General features: G+C 43.2%; 1 protein-coding gene across 8 annotated transcripts in view; it reads left to right on the top strand.

Moving 5' to 3' along the window:
• The window catches only part of PKP4 (plakophilin 4), a 236,160-nt gene extending 222,251 nt beyond the window's left edge, over positions 1-13,909 (top strand). For 5 of the 8 annotated variants that reach the window (XM_087860912.1, XM_087860920.1, XM_087860922.1 and 2 more), the window contains exons 17-22: positions 2,054-2,249; positions 6,166-6,250; positions 6,374-6,491; positions 9,232-9,360; positions 11,073-11,146; positions 12,906-13,909. In XM_087860912.1, coding sequence (XP_087717038.1) covers positions 2,054-2,249; positions 6,166-6,250; positions 6,374-6,491; positions 9,232-9,360; positions 11,073-11,146; positions 12,906-13,154 — 851 coding nt within the window. In that variant the 3' untranslated portion in view covers positions 13,155-13,909. The remainder of the gene's footprint in view (positions 1-2,053; positions 2,250-6,165; positions 6,251-6,373; positions 6,492-9,231; positions 9,361-11,072; positions 11,147-12,905) is intronic. The other 3 variants (XM_087860933.1, XM_087860939.1, XM_087860945.1) reach the window with 2 other exon arrangements.
• Positions 13,910-21,177: the final 7,268 nt, after the last annotated feature.

A 21,177-nucleotide genomic window follows, 5' to 3' on the forward strand; every position in this document is an offset into this window, starting at 1 on the left:
TCCTGCACAGTGCCTGGCGGAATTGCTATTTTAAATTATCACCTTCATTAACCTGCTCTTAACACATCATTCCTTTGAGCCAAATTGTCCCCCATGGAGAGAAAAGGAGCTTCTTCCACACCCTGTGCATACAGTCCAGCTGGTGCCTGATGCCAGGATGCATTATAACTCTTAGTTCCCGCACTTCCTTGAGAGAAATCCTTTAGGTCCCTAAGGAGATTTTTTTTTTCTTAAGTTATGTTTGTTACATCCATAGTGTTTGAATTTCTTGTAAGAAGCACATATAGTTTGGGAATTCCTGATGCTAAAAAATAAAGAATTGACAACATATGACGTGTGGCCTGTCATTCCACAGCTGGGAGGGGACACAGAGGTGCAGAGGTGTGGGGCCGGTACCACTGAGTGCCAAGACCTCTGGGAAGGAGGAACGTGCCTGAGAGTCCTGGCCTTCTCTCATTGCGTCCCTGTGTTTGCTGTGAAGGTCCTGACCCACTTGTGAACTTTCATAAGCATTTTCTCTCTCCAACTATGAGCATATTTTTACCCAACTGGAGCACTGGTTTCATGAATCACTTTCCTCTTTCTCTATAAAGATCCCTTCTTTCCTGAGGTCTGAGCCCCTCCCAGATTCAATATTCAACTCTAATTCACTCAGCACTTCAGTCCTAAGAACCAGCCCTTTCTTGGACCCCTTTACTCTCTGCTCATATCCATCACCAGCACAAGCAATGAACTTTCTCTTCAGAGCGGTTTTTCACAAAGAAACAAAGTTTTGTCACTCTGCAGAAGTAACTGCGTATAAACTGAGTTGGACCGACCCAGCTGTCTAGAGCTGCCGGCTCCGAGGGGACTGGCAGGCTCACTTGCAGGAAGAGTGAGCTGCCTTATCCCAATCTCAGGGGGCAATTTAAAGTTGTGCCTTAACAAAATGACGAATTGTGTGTCATGGACATTTTGGTTGTTCGTGAGTATTCAGAATCACCAGTGCTAACTTCCATCTGTTCTAAAAACCACATTTATCTTCTGGCTTATAATGTCAACATTGTTTTTCTGCTATTAACAACAACGTTCACTGTGAGTAAGCCAGAGCCTTCCGTTTGAAACGCTGTAAATTATGCAGCATGTAGTCAGGGCCTGTCTTCTACTGCTTACCATTGTATATAAATAGGGCTTTAATAAAAACCCTATTTTGTATCCACTCAATTATTAGCATAGAAAAAAAAACTAAGAAAATATTTACTTGAGCTTTAGTTCATTTCTTCTGTGTGCTGTGTAATTATTCTAGTTCGTCAGTTGGTAATTGACATTGAACAAGCTAGAGACATTTTGGTTTTGGAGAGAAGTAAGAGAAACTGAGTATCTGTAAAGCAGTGCTTCAATAGCGAGGGGGCTCCCCAGCCTTGTCCTGTCAAGAACTCTATTATCATTGCATCACTCCTACCAGATAATGTAGCCATCATTTTAATTCCAAATGTCACTTGTGTGTCATTAAAAGAAACTAACATGTTCTTATCACTATTGACATCAGGTCAGCTGGTATTTACCTTCAACTGGATAAAAATGTGTAATAGTACCCAGTTCACACTTTAAGACCCAGAGAGATTTAATGAAAAGTATTGTGTGGCAGCTTTACGTGGTCCAGTTTTAAAACTTACTCAAAGATAAGTCTTTAAAAGCTTTAAGAGGAAATTAAGGTATTTTTGATGCATAGGAATTAAATTGAGAATAAAACTATTCTTTATTTTTCACTGTTAATGAAAATAGTTCAACTAAAGCAACTTGATTGGTATACCCAATTTTATACACTGATTTACATTTTCTTTCAGTGGCTTGCTATAATGTTTTATAGACCAATCATTTCTTTGAGTGGCACTGTAGTAAACATTAACTTCCCCCCTACGGTTGTAATATTTGTCACTTTCTATTTCGCCATACTATTGTCTTCTGAGGTTCTGTTTTTAAGGGAGAACATAATGTCAGGATCGGTCAACAGCAACAATAACAAAAACCTAGTACCTTCTGAAAGTGGAATGAAATCTTTTGCATTTGGCAGGTAAATATGCCATGCGAGACCTGGTCAACCGGCTTCCCGGCGGCACCGGCCCCAGTGTGCTGTCTGATGAGACCATGGCGGCCATCTGCTGTGCTCTGCATGAGGTCACCAGCAAAAACATGGAGAACGCCAAAGCTCTGGCCGACTCAGGGGGGATAGAGAAGCTGGTGAACATAACCAAGGGCAGAGGAGACAGGCAAGTGCAAGGAGATGGAGCATGAGGCTTTTATTACTAGGAATGTCCTGTGATAAGGGCCTTTGAGAAGGGTATTTCCTATTGCAAAGGATTTATTCCTGCATTTCCTACACACCAATAAGATACACAGTCTCCACCGATGAAAACCTGTTTTGTTGAGAAGGGGCATTTGCAGTCATGTGGCCCCTTTTCTGATATTTACTTGGTTCTAACATCCCTCCATTTGTCTCTGAAGCCATGTTTGCTTGCGCTGACCCCGGGAAGAATCAGAAATCTATGATGAGGACCATCTGAGGGCACCTTCCCTTTCACCTTTGACTTTACTCTAGGCTCCAGGGCCTGTTCTGCAAGAATATCTTACTGAATCCTCAGTTCTGGGAATGATTCCTCTGCCAGGTGCCCACAAAGTATTAAAATCACTGCTCTGCAGTGGGGCCTGCTGTGTGGCCTCAGGATGCACCCTGGGCTGGGATCAGACATTTCCCTTTGCTTCCTGTTGACACCTAATTGATGAAGCAGCAGAAGTAGGGATTAGGGAATTGGTGGCAAAATAGAAGGGTTTTGTTTTGGGTTTTTTTGTTACAGAGCTATAGCAGTTGACTGTAAATCTGCCTTAGTATCAGATCAAAGAGTCCTTCAAGGAAGTGGGAAGTAGGGCTGTTCGCAGCCTTCTCAATCAATACACAGGGCAGCAGCCACCTGATCCATGAAATGGCCCCTGTCTCCCCACTCTCCACACCCCCCCCCCCCGGTTCTCCTTCACAGCACTGATTAACCCCTGATATGTTATTTAGTGTTGTCTCTGGCCTCTGACTCCCTGAGTAGCAGGGACTTTGTCTTTTCTTTGCTGCTCTACCCTCTACATGGAGAACAAAACCTGACCTATAAGAGATGCTCAGTCAGTATTTATTACTTGGCTGAGTGACGGTGCTGGAATTCACATTATTTCTTGTCTGATCTTTTACTTTATACTTTTGTAGGAATTTCTCAAATAGAAGAATATTGTAGCAAAGCATATTCTTATCCCCCAGAAGTCACACCTATCAACATTAACCATATTTCCTTTCAGTCCTTTTTTCTTCTTTTTAATCTCATTAGTAATAAATGCACATGCACCTTTTTTATTTCAGAGGAAATGAAATGTTACAGATAAAGCTAAGGTAACCATAATCACTTCTGTGCTCTTAAAATTTCATTAAAGGGCCTTCATTTGCGAAAGGCATAAGAAGACGCTAGAGAGATTCTGAACCAGTGCCAGAACTTTTGTATATTGGGGAAAGAAAAAAATTCTCATCCGGTATAATCTTTTTTCGAAACAAGAGACTCAGAAAGTCCCGGATCAACTCAGGTTGGCCTCTGAACACATGACGACCTTCCCTTAGGAGTCACTAAGTTTACTGCCCGCTTGCTATGTACGAGAGCAGCAAGCAGATTATACAATAACCCCTACCCCCGGGAGCTTACATTCCTAGGCGAGGTAGGTGAGGTACCAGGAGTGAGAAACACCACCTGTCAGATGCAGATGGAGCAAATAATAACATCGGGAAAGGAGATAAGGAGGAAGCGGAAGGGCTTCGTGTGTGGTGGACAGTGGGAAGCCAGTGGTAACAGAGCAAGTTGGGAGGAGCTAGGGGGAGGAAACGTAACCAGAAATAGAGGACCCTGTGAGTCAGCATGAGGACTTTGATTTACTCTGAGGAAAACCAAAAGCCATTGGAGATTGTTCATCAGTGGGGGGACATGGTCTGACCTCCCTTAAAGGGGTCATCGTGACTTGACAAACCTTCCCTTCCACCAAGGAGATACTAATGGTGGCAACAATTGTAGCGGTGAAGAAGTGGTCGATTCTGACGTGGTTGAAAGAGTCCATGGAATTCTGAGGGATCAGATGAGCAGCAGGAGAGGAGGAAAACGGCAAGGATGACCACAAGGTCTTTGGCCAAAATGACCATGGGATGAAATTGCACTCACCAACATGGGGGAGCCTACGGGAGCAGGTTTTTTAGGGAAGACCAGGTGTTTGGTTTGGACGTGTGACATTTGAGACATCTATAAGACATCCACGTGCAGTGTATGGTCAACAGAATATAGTTGAGTTCAGGATAGAGGTCCGAGCCAGAAATATAAATTTGGGAGTCATCGGTGTATAAATGGCATATTTAGAAAAGTGAAATAGGCTGAGACGAATAAGGAAGAAAATGTAGATGGAGAAGAAAAGAGGCTTCCTGGCTCATAGCTAGAGGCCAAGGAAATGAGGAGCCGAGAAAGAGCAGCCAGAGCATTCAGAAGAGGACGTGTTGGAAACCAAGGGAGGAAGTGTTTCAGGGGTGAGCACACGTCAAATGCCCCTGCTCAGTCAGGTCGGATCAGGACTGAGACTGTCCAGTTGAACGCTACTGATGTCACACATTGCAGAGAAGATGAGACATTGGAAGATGAGAAGTAGAGTTAGGATAAAACATAACTCTTCCAAGGAGTTGCACTACAGAGGGGAGCACAGAAATTTCCTTGCTTTTCTTAAGAGTTAGCTTTCTACTGATAGAATTCGTCTCTGCAGACACCTAGCTAGCTGTTTTGTATCAGGATGTGTAGTTGGCACGCTCCTGTTTGGTCAAGTGTCCTTTCCTGCCTCCTGGTTGCCTAGCACTACAGGCAGGGAGATAAACACCAGCAGCATGGTCAGGAACCGGCTGAGAACAGCATGGCTGTGAGGTGTGAAGACCCTGCAAGGCCATGCTGGGTGTCAGAAATTTCATCTCGGTCCTTTTTTTTTTTTTTTTTTTGAGATACCTCCTTGCTCTGTGATCCATTTTGAAAATACAAAATTTAGAATAGCTTTGACTGGGTTGGTCTGAACTGCTTCTACCTTTGACTCATGAGGAACACTGAGAAGAGGAAGTCTTAGGTGGGAGGTGGTAATGGAGATGGATGCAGAAATGCCCGACTTCTAGGAACAGGCTGCCGCCCTGAACTTGCCTATACTCCGTCCTTGCTGAAGCCCTTGGAATCACTGCAACCCATATCCTGTTACTTGGGGCAGAGAAAGTGCTTCCAGTCTGCTCGCCTTGCTACTTCTCCCTTTCCTGAGAGTTTAATTGGGAAGATAAGAAGAGGAAATCAGATTTCAGATCCTAAGATACACATTTGAAGTCAAATTTTCAGCGCTGAAATGAATTCTGAAGAGGTATTCCGTTATCCTTACGGCTGACTCCCCAAGCACTGATCCACCCCTAATGTGGTGATCTGGAGGTGATCTGGAGGCCTGCACTGAGGTTACACTTCCCTCGACACTTACGCTGAGGCCCCCGATTTAGAGGAGCAGCTCCCGAGGTAAAAAGCAGTGACTCGTGGTCAGCAGTGCTTGAACAGAGCGCCAGTATTCAACAAACGTATTCAAAGAGGAGAACTTAAACCACCCATATTTTCCACATTGAACATTAGGGCACAGATGTACATTGGTTTATATAGAGGGATAAATGATAAGAAGGCAATGGACATGTTTATATGAAGACCTAATAATGGGGGGAAACAAATTGGGAGGGTCCTCTGACAGGATGCACGGTCATGGTTGCATTAATCCCAAAACCCCAGCAAGGTCAGCCCCTTGGGAGATATGGGGGGGGGCAATAAGCTGGGAGACCCCCAGCTTAGTCACTGCTCATCCTGATCACAGCCTCTCATCCCAGACTTGACTGCCCAAGAGCCTCACTTTGGTCCTTGCCACTCTGGCCGGCCGTGAACTTGCCCATTTCCCAGGTACACCTGATTCCTTGGTTGTGTTTTCCAACAGCAGCCCCTGCGTCCTCTAGTCCTTGGAGAGATGGCCTCTTGGCCACTGGTTTGCAGCCCAAATCTCTGCAAGTGGAGCCTGAGGCTGTGCCGCCCACACTCATTAACGTCTTCGCTGTCTCCCTAGATCATCTCTGAAAGTGGTGAAGGCAGCAGCCCAGGTCTTGAATACATTATGGCAGTATCGGGACCTCCGGAGCATTTATAAAAAGGTAACTTACAAGAATAGCTCTGGCATAATTAGCATTCATCAGAGCACACATTCATAATCATTTATTGTAATGAAATGTCATTATTCATTTTGAGAGGTTTCTTTTTCTCTTTTAACTCCACAGGATGGGTGGAATCAGAACCATTTCATTACACCTGTGTCGACGTTAGAGCGAGACCGATTCAAATCACATCCTTCCTTGTCTACCACCAACCAACAGATGTCACCCATCATTCAGTCAGGTCAGTGGGCAAACTCCACTCCTTCGCGAGAATATTTGTGTGACAGACATTATTTTCCAGCCAGAGAAGACTGAACATAGACGATTAAGCCTGTCACCTCCAAACACTTAGGAGTTGTATTTGCTCTTCAAGCCAAGAGCCTTCTTTGGGAATTACATGCCATTGTAAACCAAGACCCACTTTCCTCCTTCCATTTTAAAAGTTTATGCAAGTTTACACATAAATGTATCCTGGGGCCCTCCATCGCATCTCCCCCAAGATTGTGCTTCACTAGGTTTGAGAAGGGGCTCTGCTTGACCTGGCTGGCCAGGTGATGTGGATGCAGGGGGGGAAGAGCACACTTTGAGAACCACTAGCTATGCTTGAAAACAGCTGCCCTGCCTGCCCACTGGCCATAAGTTTGGAATCTCCTCCAAAGTGATTTTTTAGTTTTCTTGGTGAGAACTCTTAGAAAATGGGTCCTTTAGACATGATCTTAATACCTGCATTCTGGGGGAGCTACGATCTCCAGCACTTCTTCCTTCCCAGTTAAACCTCCATCCCCTGGCTGTATTCCAGGACCTCCCCCTACCCCCGCCCCCGCATCCAGGACTGATGGGAACAGGCTCTACAGGCGGGTTTGCAGGAATTCCCTATGATTTGTAAATTGGGAATCTTGGCACCCACACTACCTACTTATTAGTGTCTAATTTGGTAGAGAGAATGTTCTGAGACTCAGACTTGGGGGGGGTGTTTGTTTTTTAAGATTTTATTAATTTATTTGAGAGAGTGAAAGAGAGAAAGCAGGAGACAGGGGAGGGTCAGAGGGAGAAGCAGACTCCCCGTTGAGCCGGGAGCCTGATCTGGGACTCCATCCCCAGGACTCCAAGATCATGACCTGAGCCAAAGGCGGACGCTTAACCACCCAGGCACCCCCAGATTGTTTTTTATATGTAGGGGCAGAATATCGCTACCAAGCCAAGTTAATCCTATAAATTTAATTCTTAGCTAAATGAAATAGGAAAAGTAATAAATATCTTTTTTTAATTTGGCTTTAAATCTCCCATTCTGACATATAAATATTATCTGTTTTATTCAACTGTGCTACTGCTGGCAGTCTTATTTCTCATGCGGACAAATGTGGCCAGAAAGACAAATATAGGACTGGTGGTTCTTGCCACATAATTGGATGTCTGCACTTGTACTAGGAATTTTTTTAAATTATCTGTGCCTACTGAGTACGGTGTATATTTTTATCTTAGTTTTTCAATTATGAGTTGTTTTCTTCAAAGAGACTTATGCTTGGTTTTTGACATCCTTGCTGAGCTCCCAGGTGTAGCCTGAGGCTGTCTTCTTTTATAAAAATGCTCAGAATCCTTTAGGGACTCAGAAATAGGGGTGTCAGGGGAAACAAGAGATTTGGCTGCTTAACAAAAGGCATATGTAGTACAGGCAAAAGAATAATTTCAGACAGATGAGGGCGTAGTTACTAAGCAATGAACTTATTCACGTACACACACTGGACAACGTTGATGAGCCCACCCAGGTACTTAGGTACCTTTCTGGATTGTGGGTCAGAGGTAAGATATAATTCATACTGCTGCTCCAGTTATTCTAAGGGCTAATCCTCCATCTCTCAGCACTAATGTATCAGCTTACTGGCACTTCTGATGCCTCGCTCTTGTACTTGTGGGAGGTAGGTGGACATGTTCTTTGTCCTCCTACCTTCTAGAAAGTAAGCAAGGTGAGTAGCACACAGACACTGCCCACACACGCTCACCTTTGTTGAACACACAGCAACCCTATGTCAGTGCAGTGACCTTCTAAGGAAACGATTTCAGTGTCAGTCTGCCTTTGGAGGCAGCAAGGCATGAAGGAGCACCGGTGTCAAGGCTCAGGGGCTGCTGCTTTCAAGTGGCTCAAGTGAATAAGTGACCACTTGTATTTATAATTACCTTAAGTGCAAGCAACATGACTTTTTAATGAGAAAAAAAAAAGATGTGTGGTGCTTTTCTTCTGTACAGAAATGCTTAAAACGAGATCTGTGGATAGATACAGTATTATTAAATGTTTGGCTCAAGCTGGGATAAAAAATTGCCTGGGGTTTTGTGAGGCCCCACTTGTTAGCACTGTGAATTTCTTGAGGAGCCAGGCTTACTGAGTTTACAAAATTTCCCTGACAGCTGATCACCATAAAAAGAATTATAAATTTTATGGGCTGGGCACTCTTATTCAAACACATTTAGAGATACAGATATTTTTGAAATAATTAAAAATCAAAATATGCCATAAAACACCTATTTACTGAAGAGCTGTACATCAAGGATAATAGATGGGTGTTTTACAAGCAACGGCACTGAGGGCATAAAATAGCAAATGTAACTCTTACGTGGCTAATAAGTTATTCTCACTCAATTGTAAAGGCCTATTGGAGTCCTGGAGGCCCACTATTGAGAAAGCTGTGTGGTTTCTGCCCTGCGCCTCTAACCAGGCAGCCTACGCTTCAGCTCTCAGGAAAACTCTGGCAGGGCCACGCTGGCTCAGGTTCTCGCAGCCCTGGGCCTGAGGCTTGACTTCCCAGTCCTCAGCACGGGCTGCTCTTCAACTCACAGTATCTCTAAGAGCTGATTTTTAGCACCAGCTGCGTGGCATTTCTAATTGCTGACCTTTATTTTTCCAGAGAGGATTTTGCAGAGACACTGACAGTCTGCTTTCTCTTTCTTCTCTTTTCTCTCCCCCTCGTCCTCTGCCCTCCCTTCAGTTGGCAGCACCTCCTCCTCACCAGCACTGTTAGGAATCAGAGACCCTCGCTCTGAGTACGATAGGACCCAGCCACCTATGCAGTATTACAATAGCCAAGGGGACGCCACACATAAAGGCCTGTACCCTGGTAAGACGCCAGCCGGGTGTGTGATAGAGTATCTCGAAAAGCCACTCATTTCCAGGCACCCCGCCAGCGGCCTGGGAAGTAGCCCATGCCTGTATTGAGACGGTCCCCCAGCAGACCACGTTCCAGCCTCTCCATTTCCTGCTTCCAGGGCTGTTGCCTTTTCCTCTTGTTTTAAGGAAAACAAGCTAAGGTAGTGGCCTAGTGACCACAAATAAAAAGAGCACCATATCCAAGAGAGATGGCTTCTGGCTTTCTCCCAGTGCAGTCCCTTTGCTCTGCTCCCTCTCTGTCCATGCAGTGTCTCCCCGTGTCTCGCCTGCGTCAGAACTCGGAGTTGTGGGACACTTTGCAAGGCCACATCTCCTAGACTGGCTCATCTCTTAAATTCAAACCTGAGAATGGAGATCAATTTCATTTATATTTTCATGGAAAAGAGTTTGAATGAACAACAGAATGTATAATGTGATTCTTCCCTAAGTGATTATATTTTAAGAATAACAAAAATAATGTTGCATAGTATGCATATTTTTATGTCATTCAGAAAGCTGGGCATCTAATTCGTGTAAAAGGATGCCAGCCCAAAGAGTTACCGGGATTTCATATTGTCCCCATTCTCAACTCTCTGGCAAATTATAACTACTCTAGAAGTTTCAAATAAGGGTGTGACTGAGCTACCACAAAAGAGTACTCTTTCCTCAAAAAAACCTATTTATTAAAAAGAAATAGAAGCTGGTGGCAACTTAACAACTGCTGGGGGAGCCGTCTCAGTTGTGCTGTTGTCTCTGAAATTGTGATTTCACAGGACTGTTTACTAATCGACTATTGTTACTATGGCAATTAATAGCTCAGAAAATTGCAGATGCTACATTTCAAACACCAAGCTCTTTGCAAAGGAGATGCACAAACTGAAGTGCATTGTTGCTTCAGATTTGCAGCAGCCTGCTTTATTTTAAAGATCGCCTCTTTAGCATGCATGCCCTTCTGTATCTTCTTTGCTTGCTTCAATAAACTAATTTGCCTCAAGTATGTTTCATTTTCCTCATTATAAAAAAAAATCTTTGCTAGCCCTAACAATAATAGAAGGGTAGCCAATGACCTCATCGGGAGTCTGCTGCGGACTCTTGAAGACAACCATCTGATTATCAGATTCTTTTTGTTTCTAAGTGTACTTAAAGATGGCAGACACTAGACCGTGCCTCCCTGTGGCCAGACCGCTTAGAACATGCCTATGCCTGCTTGTTCTATGACCTGGGACTTGGAATCAAAGCTGTTCTGAAGGCATGGAGCTTGTTCTAATGTTTCCCTTCCCCCATCTGACCCAGTGCTCTAGCTCAGAGCCCTGGAAAAGTGATGTCCCTCGGCTCAGGGAGCAAGGCTGCTGTTCAGAGCCAGCCAGGGAAACCACAGGTATGAACAGCTCTCCACAGTGACCAGAGGTTGAGAAGGAAACCTTTTGGGATCGGTATTAATTTTTGGTGAAACACACACAGAACTTATCTTTGCCATATCCATTATCCCCTAACAGCCCTGAGGTGAGCAGCAGCTAAGCTAGATCCAGGGAACTCAGACCGCTCCCTGTCCCGATCTCCGCTGACACTGGGAAAGGCAGGCCCTGTCAGGGACGGCACCAGCCCTAGTGCAGGGAGCCCACACAGCCTAATGGACCGGAGTAATGAGCACTAGTTTTAATTTCATAAAATATTTTCTTACAGGCTCCAGCAAACCTTCACCAATTTACATCAGTTCCTATTCCTCACCAGCAAGAGAACAAAATAGACGGCTACAGGTGAATTTGCAATATCATTTTTACAGAAGGTTGATTAGCAGGGATCGACACAGTAAGGGGTCCGTGCCGGTTGACCTACCAGAGCTGGGCCAACACAGCAGGGGCCAAGGAGCTTTCCCTGGGGATCTCTGCTCCTCAGAAGCTCATCTGTGGTTTAAGCCAAGCACTGTTTCCACAGTAGCCTCATGTGCTTGAATATTCAAATCGGTGCTGCTGAGACCACCATGCCACTGATGGGAACCAGCTGAGAAGTCTTTAACTCATATTCTTTGCCCAACAATCTCCTTTTCCCACTCCTTTTTTCTGTTAACCTCTAAATTCTCTTCCATCCTCTGGGTGGGGAAAGGTGGTAAGCACACTTCATTTTCTCATCTCATTTTTCTCCTTTTTTGTACACCTCATTTCCCATCTTCATGACTCCCTCCGCATTCAAGCATCCATGGTTTGACACCACTTGAGTCGGTGGCCAGGTCTCCATTAGTCTCAGAAGTCAAAGTGCATTCAGCCCTACTGGGGTGGACCCCACTCTCCATCCTAGTGGGGACTAATGGTTGTGGCCCCAATCTCTGCTTTCACGGGGGTCTAAAATTTATGTTGGTCCTTCCTGATGCCATGCCCACATAGGTCATCTGATCTCTCCTCTTACCTTCCATTAATATATGAGCAACTGGGGTTTTCCAAACAAGCCTGTATCCTGAACTTCAGATAAGGATACTCTAAGACCTCCCCCCATTTCATCTTTTCTCTGTAGATGGAAGAAAAAAGAACTCCCAAATTATTCATAATGTATGCTATAATTTTTAAGTCAGGAGGAAAAAAAAAACCTTAAAGTCATAACTCTAACTTAAATTTAAAAAAGACTTCAGGCTCTGAAATACTGATAATGTTAGAATCAACTTAGTTCCAGAACATGATGTTGATAATGTACATGGTAAATTTGTTACATCTTAGTGGGGGGATTTGGGTATAATCGAGAGGGAAAACAGACATAAGTGCCATGACAGTTTTTCTCCAAACATATTTGAAGAAATTAATGTGAGGTCAGAGATGAGATAACACAAAAGGAAATGGGGGCAGGGTGCTCTGAGGTGGATGCCCACATGGGTTTCACCTTGCTTCCTTACAAATCGATTAGTCCTGGCTTAGGGAAGTCTTTCCTTTAGAGCTGTTTGCTCACGTGTCTCTTTCAATTTTATTATTCTGCTGCCCAGAGATTGCTTACTCCTTTAACAGTACCTCACATTTCTTTTAAAACTGAGGGATGGACTCAATCTTCATCTCTGAGGTAAATGTTTTAAAGGATGGTTCTATACATAACTATCTGAAGCATGAAAATCCCACCTCCAACCAAATTCATGATGTACTACTCATGGTTCCCCTGTGTCAAAGCAAAACTCAAGGCCTTCCTTTCAATGGGCATGCCCAGGTAACAGGCCCCTCCATAGCAGAGCACAGAACTGGACCTCTAGGGGGAAAGGAGGTAGCCAGGGGCCATCTTGGGCTCTCCGGAGACATCAACTTCTAGAGGCCTTAGAACAGGACTTGAGCAAACTCTGCCAGCCCACTTATAAACATAGTTTAAAATCCTTACAATCTACTAGTAAATACACAGCGTGTACCAGAAAGAACTTTGAACCATATCTTCACAAATACTGAATGCTGCTTTAAAAATATGAAGCAGGAAACCCACATTAATTTCCCTTAAACACATATTTCCAAAAATTGCTTTGATTTATTTGCTTTTTCATTTTGTCAACAGCATCAACAGCTGTATTATAGTCAAGATGACTCCAACAGAAAGAACTTTGACGCATACAGATTGTATTTGCAATCTCCTCATAGCTATGAAGATCCTTATTTTGATGACCGAGTTCACTTTCCAGCTTCTACTGATTATTCAACACAGTATGGACTGAAATCAACCACAAATTATGTAGACTTTTATTCCACGAAACGACCTTCTTATAGAGCAGAACAGTACCCAGGGTCCCCAGACTCATGGGTGTAGCATCAAGATGCTCGGTAGAGGAACTCTTCTTTCTAACCTTGTTTGGATTGAGATGAGAAATCCGTCTTGCTGATTTGCTGATGAAATGTGAAAGTGAAATGGAAGGACTGAGTGAAGAGCATATTTTTTTTCTTTTTGAGGAATTATCAGGGAAGTAAGGAAACCGTCGGGAGAGAGGACTTTCTAAGCTCTATTTAGGTGTTAGATCTAATTACTTATAGATTCTGTAGTCTGGTGAAGGTGTGGGTGATGTGATGAGAGGTTTGAGAAATGGGTGAAATGAGATGGGGGATGTGTAGGTCAAATCAAAGATGATTTTTTTAATGTGAATAAAGTTATGTTCTGATAGTTTGTACAGAAAAAAATAATAAAATGGATGCCCTTCATGTTTTATTGCTATTACTAAATGTCAAGATTGTATGCTATTATGTCTTGTAAATTTCTTTTGTTGGTGTAAATATGGAAATGCCACATTGGTTAAGTGCCATCATTTGTAATGCAGTGTGTCATTTGAAAAGAGATTTGAAGAAAACTGACAGCTTAAAAAACAAATGGGAAACCCAAGGAATTGTTAGCAATTAAAAACAAACTATAACATCCTTTGTTTTCAAAATGAATAGTGTACCTTTGAAGCACAAAAGTCCAGTCTGGTATAGAAGCGCCATGCCCATTCCCTGCCTCTTTCATAGGACACTTCACTGCCATTTTCTATGCACATGAAAGAAAAATAAATGTGGAAATTTCATCCTTGGAAATTTGTTCCCTGTTCTTTTTTTATTTTCTGTGTGTAATACGGAAAAGCACATTCTATAAATGTGAATCTAACTGCATGTTGGAAACAGCTTAAATATATCCAAGTATTATAGACTTTTCTAGTTTTATACACTTTATGAGATGGACCAAAGAATGAAACTATGAAATCTCCTCCTCTTTATCTACCTTAGTATTTTTATTTTGGGGGATCTGTTTTGAATCTAATGTACATTGTCTTTTTTTTTTTTTTTTTGTCTTCAGACTGCTACATGTCTTTAACAGTGCTTTTCACCTGAAGGAAATTACATCTGGCAGGACCAGCCCTAACCAAACTGACGACGACTCCTCTTGGCAATTTTTTTAAGAACTCAATAACTAGGTAAAAACAATGGTTGGGCACTTACTGGTTGACACCAATGTAGGAAACCAAAACATATTCTAAATAATTATTTTGCTGAATGATCCGATGAGACAGTACTCCCTGGATTAGAGACAGAGTGGAGGAAGCCCCATATACATGATAGGGGTTCCAATAACCAAGCAACATTACTTGTAAGCTTTTCTCCATTTGTCAAGACGAGAGGCACCAGCCCCAGGACGCCCAAAGACAGGCCTTCCTAAGTCTTGCAGTTTCCACCCTGGATCTTATATGGGAAACAACCCATATGGCAAGTCAAACCCAGAGCTGTTGACTGAGCTCAATATATCCTACAAACGAGGTACAAATCATAGATTAGAACGTGTGCTTGTATTTGTGAATATATGGAAGATTAGGAGAAAAATGCTTTCTTTTATTGAACGGACTGCAGTCCAAGATTAGAATCCAAAGTGAAATGGAAATCCAAGTACAAACAGGAATATTCCTAAAATCTCAGTGGGGAGACTTCCTGACGTGCAGGCTTTCTAAAATGATGCACAATAAGACTGCCTAGCTGCCCCTGGCCTCACATGCCCTGGCAGAGCTCAGCAAATGGCACTCAAGGTGGCAGACACTGCCAGATTTCCCCCAAGGACCTGGCATTAAGACTTTTGAGTTGTCTGGTATCCGTTCGAGCTTTGAATCACTGACTTCTTTGAAACTGACATTCTCACGTCTGGGTTGAAGGTCCTCACTCGAGGAGTCAGGACAGAATCTATAGTTGGCCTGAGCTGAGTGACAGTAAATGACTGTTGCTTTTAGTGACCTCGTACGTCTTTGGCTTAACTTAGTGGACCCAGGTCCCCAACTCTGACAGGCAGCATTTCAATAACAGATGCAAATTTGGGTTACAAAGAACTCACTTGGGCATCCACCCGAACCTCCTAATGGGGCCAGAAAGAGGCCTGTGGTGAGGACTGAAGATGAGATGCCCTGTAAGCTCCTTCCTTGTGACCAGAGATAAGCAGCTATGGACACAGCCTGAAAGATACAAGTATCACTGATCAAAAAGCTAATCCCACTCTCCCAAAGTGTAAGAATAAATAAGTTCTGCTATAACCAAGTTGACTTTTTTTTTTAAGATTTTACTTATTTTACAGAGAGAGGGAGAGGGAGAAGCAGACTCCCCACTGAGCAGGAAGCCCGATACGACATGGGACTCGATCCCACACTCTGAGATCATGACCCAAGCTGAAGGCAGACACTTAACCAACTGAGCCACCCAGGTGCCCCCAAAGTTGACTTTGTATTGCTGCCTTTATGTCACAAGATAGCATGCAGAATTCAGCCCCCAGGAAGAGGTCTGTGGTTCTGCTCAGTGCAGTTTGACTGCATCCCGCAAGGTCAGAGCTGAGCTGAGCCACTGTTGGTGAGCTAGACCAGTGTGTCTTTACTCTGACTGCACATTAGAACCAGCTCGGCAGTTTTCACAACTAGGGGGGGCCTATCCTGACCAATCAAAAGCACAAGAAATGGGGTTCAGGCACCAGTATTCTTGAAAAGCTCCCTGGATGACTGGTGTGCAGTCAAGGTGAAAGCCACTCGGCCCACACACCATTATCCCCACCTTCCTGCCCTGTGACCTGACATTTTGGTGGGCGGAGTGTGATGTGTGGAGTTTGCCTGGAAGAGTGACAGAGATTTGGGGTATCATAACTGAGATTTTAAACCTGAAATGTGAGAGGTGAGGTTTTCCTTCTTGCCAGAATATTTATCTTTTGCTTCTACACTGCACTGTTTAAAGTCCTTTCAAGCTCAAGGACGTTTCATGAGTATCAGAAATGATGACCTCACAGACCCATTAATTAATCCAATAATCCCTGGCCAATATTTGGTTGTCCACATGACTGCTGATTATTGCACTGAAATACCAATAGTTCACTTTCTCAGGCACTCGCTATGTGCTATGAGTATCACATATATTATCATTTATCCTTCATAGCGGATGTATGAAATCTGTACTAATATCCCATTTTACAGATCCTAAAGCAAATATGGAGCAACTTGCTGAAGATGACACAGTAAGTGGCCAAGGCCAGGTTAGTACTATGGTCTATCTTAACTATGACGCCAGTGTTTTTAAAATTCAGTCATTTGAGTTCCAACTGAGCTATTATTTAATGAAAAATGTTCATATTTGTCTTTAATTTTCCAAAGGAAACTCTATCCCTGAAGGAAAAACCATCACCTGCCATAAATAAAAACTCTCCATAAAAATGAACATTTAACTACTAAACATACAGATTTCCAGGGACCACCAGAATTCACTGTCCACCACTACTGATATTACATGCACCTCATTTTAGGAAACCTGGGTCCTCATCAGTCTGGTGTGCATGACAGTTTAGATGGGCTGAGAACTCCCCTTAGGACATTCTGAGTCATGCCCCTGAACACAGGCCCCCTGAAACAAAATCCACCACAAGACGACCCTCTTGTTTGGGGGCCTCAGTAATACGTTTAGAGGAACACAGATCTAAATCCACTGGGTGGTGGTGTTATTTCTATGATCAAATCAAATTATAAGGAAAAAAGTATTTGTAAACTTGGCCACTGCTGTTCACTTCATTAGATTTTTTAAAGTTGTTTATAACAGCATTATTCATAATAGGCAAAACCTGGAAACAACCCAGATCTCCAAAAGGAGAAAGGATAAACAAACTGTGGTACATGTATATAACAGAATACTAGTCAGCACTAAAAAAGAAAAGCCCCAGATACAATAATGGAATGATTCTATTTCAGGACCACGTAAAACTTATCTATCATGACAGAAGTCAGAACCATTGTTGCCTGTGGGGGTAGGTAATGACTAGAGAACTTTTGGAGATGATGGAAATGTCTATATCTTGATTGGGGTGGCTCTTACACGGGTGTGTACATTTATCAAAAGTCATCAAAATGTTCACATTCCATCACGTGAGGTTTATTCCAATTTAAAAAGTTATTAACATTTGTTCTAAAAGGCACTAAAGTAATATGCAATGACATTGTCTGAGACTTAGTTTTATGACTTAGAGTCAGAGTGATTACAGAGTTGAGAAAAATCCAATTTATATATTCTAAACCTTCCAAAACATTTACTTAAGAGTGGTGTTAGAGGTGGTCATGGAGAGGATGTGACTACCAGTTGACTTGAGAGCTGGACCTAATCAATGAGAGGACCCCGATCCCCTCCCCTGTCCTTAGAATAAGCATTCTGCTTGCCTTCACCACCCTAGAAGCTGCCGCAAGGACAGAGCCCTGAGATGGTAATGTGGCATTGAGGCCATCTGGGTGGCATATGTAACTAAACCCAGTTAAGGCTTCTATATAAACTTTTAAGATTCTGGTGGGCAGGTGCAGAGATCTACTCATCTTGCGGCCACCCAAGACAAGCCTCATAAATTCTCTTGCTTATGAAATCTGCCACCTATGAATCTGGATGGTCTGCTCCTCTTCAGTCTCTCCTAGCCCTCCACCTACAGGGGCCCGTTTTGCAGACCAACAAGTGGTTTCTCAAACAAAAGATTTTAGCACAAAATTCTTTGTCGTTATATACACAAAGTCTATTTAAAAGATGACAGCTTACCAAAGTTAAATTTAAACGGAATTCTAGAAAATACATATTTGAAAAGCACTATATGGGAGTGTCTTTTGAATGAGCTATGCTTGTACAGATTTACCTGTGTGTTGCCAAGAAAGTAAATCGAGAAGTAAAACAGGCTCATATTTAAACATGTTGCCAAGAGAGAGAAGTGTGTCACCCCTTTTACCTAATGATCTAAAGAGATGTGTAAATAAATACTTCACCCACCTGAGTGCTACCCAAGCCACAGGGAAGGAGTGTGGGAGGAAAGTCCTTTCAGCAAGGTACCAGAGAGGTGTTAGCAGCAAAACAAACAGGTCAGTGAAATCAGAGGCAGAGCAGCTAATGGGACTTTTAACTCTACAAATGCAGTACAGACTTTGAATTCAAAGAAGATCTTTGCTGTAGGTCAAGGAAATCCTTGCTAGAGAAGAGAACAACAGTCTTATTAATTAGAATCCGTCTGGGGAGGGAGTGGAAGAGAGCAAAGGATGCAAACCGTGTTTGGAATTCCCTCGGCAGTTTCCGCCCTGATGGACAGCTGCCCTTTGCTGGCCTGTGCCAAGGAATGGACTCAGCCTCAGAGAACTATGTGCAGCCATGAGCTGCCTTCCACACAGAGTACCACTTCTCAGCTGCGACTTGTCAATTCTGCCTCCCCGCAGAAGACTGTGACTTTTGTCTCCAGCCTCACTCACCCTTGCGACAGCAGTTTGCTGTTATTCACCCGCCTGATGGCTTGACTTGACTTGCTGTCTTTACAAAAGCACTTATTCAGCACAATCCTTCAAGGCTGCAGACACAGAAAGGAAATTATTAGCAAGCAAATGATGACTTGAATTCTATCTGTTGTACTGCCATTCCCTGTTTTTATGTCAGCAGCTTCACTGGAAGCAGCTGGCATGTCCCATAAGTAGCAGTTTGTGCCTATTGCTGTTGCCTAATTCTAACTCAAAATCACTAAAAAGCATTTTGTGCTGTCATAATCGCTTGCATGAGCCATAACTAGCTTTTTCATTATTAAAGCCCATCCAATGGTTGGGGGAATTTTGATAAAGACTTCATGATACAATGGACTATTTCACCCTCCATTCACGGCCCGTGATTCCAGAGCTGACCAATTCATTGTCTTGTAAAATACAGCTAAACACAACATGTGCTGGGTCAAAGGTATAATTCTGAGATCAGTGGGAAAATATCCAATTCTTCCTTCAGAAATCCCCTATAACTGATCATTTGTTCCCCCAAAGGCAACACCCCTGAAATTTGCCTTCATTTGCTGGCAATAAAATGTAACATGTTGAGCTTTGGCCTTGATGAGTTGCCATCCACTGAGTACTAATCTAATAAAATGACTTCAGGGAGGATGACATCCCTCTAGCATCTCTCTTCAGGGTTCTTCAGAGTCAGTGGCTGTCCCAGCCCAATCCCAGGCAGCTCTCTTTCCTTCCCAGGTATACGAATGAGTGGAATGAGGTATGCCCAGCTTCCTGGGGACTAGAGGAAAGAATTCAATCCAGATGGGCTCCAGGTTGGAAATACCATCATAGGAGGAGATCTGGCCATTACAGAGATGGTTGTGCTGTGAGGAATGTATTTCAAGCCTTTACAGAAATATTTTATGAAGACAAACCAGGAAGCACATTCTATAGCTAAGTGATTAAAATATTTACACGTCCACCAACAACGCTGCAATCATGCCTGGCCTTAGTGACCAGAAAGCTCGTTCTTGTCTGTAAACTGGTCAAAAGATAATGGTGTGTTTATTCAGTTTGCAAATAATTAGATGCTTCCTTTTTCATTTTTCTCTCATGTGCCCTACTTTTTAATTGTTTCTTTGATAATTATTTCTTCTATGAAGAAAAACTATCAAAGGAAATGTGAGGTGGTATTGAAACTCTTCAAGCCTGTAATTATAGAACATCTTAATTGGAGAAAAGCTGGTCCAACACCACTTGAAACCACTAATATTGTCCTCCAAGGCCACATCACTGAGTCACAGTAGTGATGTATCATCACTAAGGAATTATACTTGACTGGTAATAACAAAGTTTCCCAAAGTTGTGTCTTCAACAAGATGAGTTATAGAAGGTTTTGGGTTTTCTCTCCTTCACATATTGAAATGAACATAGAAAAACAGACCAATACTAGTATGGTGGTTCTATAATGTCCTCATGGACCCAGGCTCCATCGTAATCTCTGGGCATGAGCCTCATCTTCATGGCTTCCCAGCTGACTGCTGAAGCTCCAGCCATCACATCTTCATTCTTCAACAAGGAGAAAGGAGTGGGAAAGTAGAACCTGCCAATTGAATCACTCTCTTAAAAGACCTTTCCTCACCCATATGTCTTATTTTTACCTGGGCCCATTGCCATCTCTACTCATGTAGGGGTTCTGTTGATAAGGAAAATGAGGAGATGGATAAGGGAAACTCACAATCAGACTCTGTGTAGGATGCAGATGATTCTGTGAGGTGATTCCTACACTTCTATTACCTTGGTTCCTATTAATGTAGGCCCCATACCAGAGACCTGTGTTGTATTAATTCCATGCTTGGGGAGAAGCCATAGTACCCATAGCTCCCTAGACTTGAAAGATAACCAAAAATGGATGAAATTTCTCAAGTTCAGGTTGTCCCCAGCAGGTCAGGTTCAATTCACTGTTCCATCTCATAGCTTAGAAGTTAACTATCAAAAGCCAGTTATCTGTGGTCAGAAACCCTACCCTCATTATGACTTCCAATCTCCAAGGGGCAAAGCTATGGGTGTCCACAAAAGCAGCTCAGGACTCAGTGGGGAGAGACTCTGGACCCATCTCCCCACTGTACCAACAGCAGCTCACCATGAGCTGTTTCTATATCATATGTCCATGTAGGATTATATTAACAAAGTTTCTACAGCTAAAACCAGGCAAAGTAGTGACAGCCATTGTATGGTTCATGACTGACCTTAGGCAGCTAGCTGGAGACCTATAGCTCTGTGTGCTCCTGACTGAAGCCTGGTAGACTCACTGCAGCAGCAGCCTTCTTCAGGGGCGTCACTTTAACTCACTATGAGTCTGTGGAGTATCCCCCTACAATGTCCTAGGCATCTTGGAAAAACCTGGAGGCTTATGAGGCTGCCATCACCTCAAGAACTTGAGCCCCACTGAACCCATCAAGTCTGAGTTGAGCTGTCAAGGAAAGCCTCAGAGAGCAAGAGGGACTCAAGCTGAACTTCAGATTAATTCTAAACAAAGGTGCCAGGAAATAAATAGGAATGGCAGGGGGTTAAGGAGAAAATCAG

Source organism: Ursus americanus, chromosome 1 (genome assembly GCF_024610735.1).
Source record: "Ursus americanus isolate L20-20 chromosome 1, mUrsAme1.1.p, whole genome shotgun sequence".
Classification (NCBI taxonomy): domain Eukaryota; kingdom Metazoa; phylum Chordata; class Mammalia; order Carnivora; family Ursidae; genus Ursus; species Ursus americanus.